Genomic DNA, 1,408 nt, shown 5'->3' on the forward strand with positions numbered 1-1,408 from the left:
AGAAAAGCATCACTTGGTATAAAGCAACATTTAAACATTATAAACATTTAATACTGGTTACAACATCCAGCCAAGAAAGAGAATCTCCACTGCTGTTGGCCTTTTCCTCCTCCTCCTCCTCCTCCCCCCCCATCCCAACTATTCCCTCTCCCCAGGAGAAAGATCATAAATTAACTTTGGAGCTGAGTTTCATTAATAAGCTTTTTACAAAACATCCCCCCCCCCATCCCAACCCCTGTTCTTCCTCTGGGAAGTGTCCAGAACTGGACTATGACATGAAAAAGGAGAAGTTGTTTACAAATCGTTGCAGCTTGAGAGTTAGAGACTGAACGAGCTCCTCCTTGGGCTGAAGGCAGCTGCTGCGTCCCCTCGTAAGTTCATCATCAGTGACGGCATCATGTATTCCTCAAAGCAGTTCTTCCTCACGTCCCCCGTACAAGTTACACTTGGCCATGGTGGCAGAAGCTGCTAAAAGATGCAGATCTTCAGCTTTTGCTGAACTCTCGTGTGGCTGGAATCTCAGGCTCACTCTGTTTTCCTTTCTTTATCCTTCTTTATAAACGACCAAGCGGGAGAGGAAAAGCCTCCAAGTGTTTGCATAATGTGCAGTCATATATGGAGGTGCTGCAGCTCAACGAGCAGTTTGTTTTAATGGCTTCAAAGAGAAAGGAGCCAGAACAAGTTGTCTTCTTCCACTTTGTTTCCAGAGAGGGAGAAAAAAAGTCAACATCTACAGCCTCTGGCATTTTAAAGTAGTATCTGGGCAACGTAAGGAGAGTGAGTGCTTGCTACAGCTGCCAGCAAAGGGAGGTCGCTGGATTCAATCCTAAAAGGAAGCAAAAGAGTCACATTTAATCCAACCCGAAACACACATCGGTCACCATGCTCCAGCCAGGCCTTTGCGTGGACCATGAGCGTGTCCAGCTCCGAGAAGGAGGACACTGGAAAACTGAATCCCACTGTGCTTCCCTCCTAACGCAGCCCTGCCAGCCGGGTTACACGCTCCAGCCTCCAGCCGGCCGCTAACCCCCCTCCAGCTCACACCAACAAGCGACAGCTCTGCACTGTGCAGCTCCTACCTGACTCTGGGGTTCTTCTCAAAGGGCCCACGAACTGGTGAGAAGGCAAACAGAGGGAGGAAAACAGCAGATTCCCTCCTGCCCTCAAAGTAAAGGAGCAATAACTGGGGGACAACGCACAGGAGCCGAGGATTAGGCTGACCTACTGCAGCAGCTCCCCATCTCCAGCTCCACACGTGCTCCGTGCGCCTTCCTGCTCACCCTGTGCTCCTCTGCATAAAAAGCTACTCAGAGCCCTCCTATAAACACGCCTTAAATAGCTTCTCTGCCTCTGCCCCACACCCACAGGGAGGCACTATGTGCCTTACATGATCCAGAGGGTGTTTTCT

The 1,408-nt window shown here is 49.9% G+C and overlaps 1 protein-coding gene across 1 annotated transcript in view; it reads right to left on the reverse strand.

Moving 5' to 3' along the window:
- Nucleotides 1-747: 747 nt before the first annotated feature.
- Nucleotides 748-1,408, reverse strand: part of FNIP1 (folliculin interacting protein 1) — a 42,419-nt gene continuing 41,758 nt past the window's right edge. The window contains exon 18 of the mRNA XM_010013860.1: nt 748-826. Coding sequence (XP_010012162.1) covers nt 748-826 — 79 coding nt within the window. The remainder of the gene's footprint in view (nt 827-1,408) is intronic.

Source organism: Nestor notabilis, unplaced genomic scaffold, assembly GCF_000696875.1.
Source record: "Nestor notabilis isolate BGI_N333 unplaced genomic scaffold, ASM69687v1 scaffold11324, whole genome shotgun sequence".
NCBI classification, from domain to species: domain Eukaryota; kingdom Metazoa; phylum Chordata; class Aves; order Psittaciformes; family Psittacidae; genus Nestor; species Nestor notabilis.